This window comes from Hyalella azteca, unplaced genomic scaffold, assembly GCF_000764305.2.
Source record: "Hyalella azteca isolate HAZT.00-mixed unplaced genomic scaffold, Hazt_2.0.2 contig14977, whole genome shotgun sequence".
NCBI lineage: Eukaryota > Metazoa > Arthropoda > Malacostraca > Amphipoda > Hyalellidae > Hyalella > Hyalella azteca.
The window spans coordinates 11679-15564 of record NW_025944843.1 but is presented as its reverse complement, the minus strand read 5'-3'; the positions used below and the strand labels follow the sequence as shown (position 1 = coordinate 15564).

Below are 3886 nucleotides of genomic sequence, written 5' to 3'. Positions count from 1 at the left end.
GGGTAGAGGTGAGGGTAGAGGTGAGGGTAGAGGTGAGGGTAGAGGTGAGGGTAGAGGTGAGGGTAGAGGTGAGGGTAGAGGTGAGGGTAGAGGTGAGGGTAGAGGTGAGGGTAGAGGTGAGGGTAGAGGTGAGGGTAGAGGTGGGGGTAGGGGTGAGGGTAGAGGTGAGGGTAGAGGTGAGGGTGGAGGTGAGGGTAGGGGTGAGGGTAGAGGTGAGGGTAGAGGTGAGGGTAGAGGGAGGGTAGAGGTGAGGGTAGAGGGAGGGTAGGGATGAGGTTTGAACCTAAAGGGAAGGTATAACCTCGACCTGTTTTCATGTTTTTTGCCTTTTTTATTGACTATTATTTATATGACAAACAATAATTTGCGTAACTCTTCAATTTAAGGTAATATATCAAAATGAGCGCTACTTTAATCAGAAGCACCAGCAAAGGTACAATGCGGCCTCTCAATTATTTGTTATATTTTGAGTAATAACAGTTATAATAATATACTGTTTTTATAATAATACTGTTTACAATAATATTCATAATAATTTAATCTCCTCCATGTCACACTTTCCCTTTTCATCGTATCTCTTATTACTAAGAAAAATTAATGAGTTTATTGCCCAAATGGTGATTACCTTTCTAGAGTATCACTGATACGTCAATAATTTTCCTAAGTCAAACTGAATCAGGATGACCCACAATTCTGGAGAAAAATGCATCGCTAGTTGGACACGATCTCACTTGTTTTAATGAGTGACACTATTAAACCCAAACGTGCCCCTCACACGTGCCCTCACACGTGCCCCTCACACGTGCCCCTCACACGTGCCCCTCACACGTGCCCCTCACACGTGCCCTCACACGTGCCCCTCACACGTGCCCCTCACACGTGCCCTCACACGTGCCCCTCACACGTGCCCCTCACACGTACCCCTCACACGTGCCTCACAGGTCTACCTCCTGGAGCGGGACAAGGCTAGCCTCGAGCTGAGGCTAGGCACGTGTGAGGCTAGTGAGGCTGCGCTGCTAGCCTCCCTGGACCTCCTCAAGACGCAGGCTAGCCGCTACACCTGCCCGGTGAGGCTAGTGAGGCTACTGAGGGACTAGTGAGGCTAGCGAGGCATTAGTGAGGCTAGTGAGGCTAGTGAGGGACTAGTGATGAATTACTGAAACTAGTGAAGGATTAGTGAGGCTAGTGAGGCTAGTGAGGCTAGCTAGAGATTAGTGAGGCCAAGTGAGAGATAAGTGAGGCTAGTGAGAGCTTAGGGAGGCTAGGGAGATATTAGTGAGGCTAGTGAGAGATTAGGGAGGCTAGTGAGAGATAAGTGAGGCTAGTGAGAGATTAGTGAGGCTAGTGAGAATATTAGTGAGGCTAGTGAGAGATTAGGGAGGCTAGTGAGAGATAAGTGAGGCTAGTGAGAGCTTAGGGAGGCTAGGGAGAGATTAGTGAGGCTAGTGAGAGATTAGGGAGGCTAGTGAGAGATTAGTGAGGCCAAGTGAGATGAATATTAGTGAGGCTAGTGAGAATATTAGTGAGGCTAGTGAGAAATTAGTGAGGCTAGTGAGAGATTAGTGAGGCTAGTGAGAATATTAGTGAGAGATTAGTGAGGCTAGTGAGAGATTAGTGAGGCTAGTGAGAATATTAGTGAGGCTAGTGAGAGATTAGTGAGGCTAGTGAGAAGTTCTTGTAGTACTTAACTAAGTAAACTCTAATCACTGAATGCAGAGTCATGATTATTTTGTTAGATTAAGTAGAGAGCCTAATTATAGTGGTGATTTACATTGAAATTTTTATATAATTCAAGTATCAATTGATATAAATCATTAACATTTTCGTGTTCTTTGATAATAATTTTGCAGAAATTCTATTGTGATAATCAGTAAAGTTGGTAAGGCCTGAATAAAAAACATGAACTTAAGAGATAAATAGACAAAATTGGGTTTGATTAATACATCAATCAAGTCAATATTATTGGTGGTAGACACTTCATTGATTTGTAAACCTAATATATTTATTAATAATCTAGCGATTAATGCGAGTTGTTGTTTCATATTTTATTTAATTGATTTATTTTCATTAATTTGTTTAGGAAGTGCACATATTTTTGTATAGTCGTTCACGTATTATTGTTTCGCTACGTATATTGTATTGTACACGCGTATTATTGTTTCAATAACACAGGTATTGTAATAGTACACGCAGTATAGTTCAGATAACACGTACAGTTATTCAATTATGTTGAATAAAAACTTTTGTTTCAGGACTGTCGGTCACTGGGCTACGGGATTATGGATTGCAGTGGCTGCAGTAGTCAGCCAAGAGAGCAATCCAGCGCCGGTCAGCCAAGAGATCAATCCAGTGGCAGCGGCGGTCAGCCAAGAGATCAATCCAGTGGCAGCGTCGGTCAGCCAAGAGATCAATCCAGTGGCAGCGTCGGTCAGCTAAGAGATCAATCCAGTGGCAGCGTCGGTCAGCGAAGAGATCAATCCAGTGGCAGCGTCGGTCAGCCAAGAGATCAATCCAGTGGCTTTGTCAGTCAGCCAAGAGATCAGTCAAGTGGCAGCGCCGGTCAGCCAAGAGATCAATCCAGTGGCTTTGTCAGTCAGCCAAGAGATCAGTCAAGTGGAAGAGTCGGTCAGCCAAGAGACCAATCCAGTGGCAGCGTCGGTCAGCCAAGAACTCAATCCAGTGGCTTTGTCAGTTCATTAAAAATTTTGAATAATTCAAGAAACTGTCACCTGACGGCGACAAATAGTGATGATTTTGATGCCGTTGTTGACAAAATCAACATCAGTGGTAGTTTAGACAACACAATTTCTAATTTAAAAAGTGAAAATTCGTTGAATAAGACACATGAAGAATTTGATTGTGCATCTCAGACATCACTATGTACGAGTTTAAGTGGAAAAAAATTCAATGCAAAAGAAATAAATTCAGCAAATGGAGAAAATTCGGAGAAAATTACAGGAAAAATACAAGAAAATGACGATAATTCAGGAAATTTTGATGAAAATATAGAGCCAAACACAGGAAAAATTACCCAAAACTCAGATATTTGCTTGCGATTTGAAGCGGAAGCTATGGAGCTTATTCCTGGAAACCTAAATTATACTCAAAAAAATAAAGAGGTTTGCAGCACCTGCAGACAGATGGTGCCTTCTGTCTACGAATGCCAGCTGCGTGACAGGATTCAAGTGCTGGTAGCAACGCTGGAAAAGTTGACAGTGAATTCAGAAGCCCGACACAGACAGAGCCAACTGTTCATTGACGACCTGAAGCGAGCGAACAGGTGGGGGGTCTGGTGGTGGGGTGGTGGTGTGGGGTGAGAGGTTCAGTGGTAGATGACTTGGCTCAGTGGTAGATGATAGGCTTAGTGGTAGATGACTTGGCCTTATTGGTAGATGACTTGGCTCAGTGGTAGATGATGGGCTTAGTGGTAGAAGAATTGCTTAGTAGTACATGACTTGGCTTAGTGGTAGATGATCTGCTTAGTAGTAGATGACTTGGCTCAGTGGCAGATGATTTGGTTCGATGTTAGATTGCTATATTGAAGGGTATGATCGTAAGGTTAAATGGTAGATGATTTGGTTCGCACGCCCAATCAATCGTGGATATGTCCAATCAGTCATGGGTATGTCCAATCAGTCATGGGTATGTCCAATCAGTCATGGGTATGTCCAATCAGTCATGGGTATCCCCAATCAATCGTGGATATGTCCAATCAGTCATGGGTATGTCCAATCAGTCATGGGTATGTCCAATCAGTCATGGGTATGTCCAATCAGTCATGGGTATCCCCAATCAATCGTGGATATGTCCAATCAGTCATGGGTATGTCCAATCAGTCATGGGTATGTCCAATCAGTCATGGGTATGTCCAATCAGTCATGGGTAT

The 3886-nt window shown here is 43.5% G+C and overlaps 1 protein-coding gene across 1 annotated transcript in view; it reads left to right on the top strand.

Moving 5' to 3' along the window:
• LOC125179093 (colorectal mutant cancer protein-like) overlaps window positions 1-2588 on the top strand; it is a gene marked incomplete at its 3' end in the record, with an annotated part of 6677 nt that extends 4089 nt beyond the window's left edge. Inside the window, exons 7-8 of the mRNA XM_047884247.1 lie at window positions 942-1067; window positions 2253-2588. Of these exons, the coding sequence (XP_047740203.1) occupies window positions 942-1067; window positions 2253-2588 (462 nt within the window). The remainder of the gene's footprint in view (window positions 1-941; window positions 1068-2252) is intronic.
• Between the last annotated feature and the right edge of the window lie 1298 nt (window positions 2589-3886).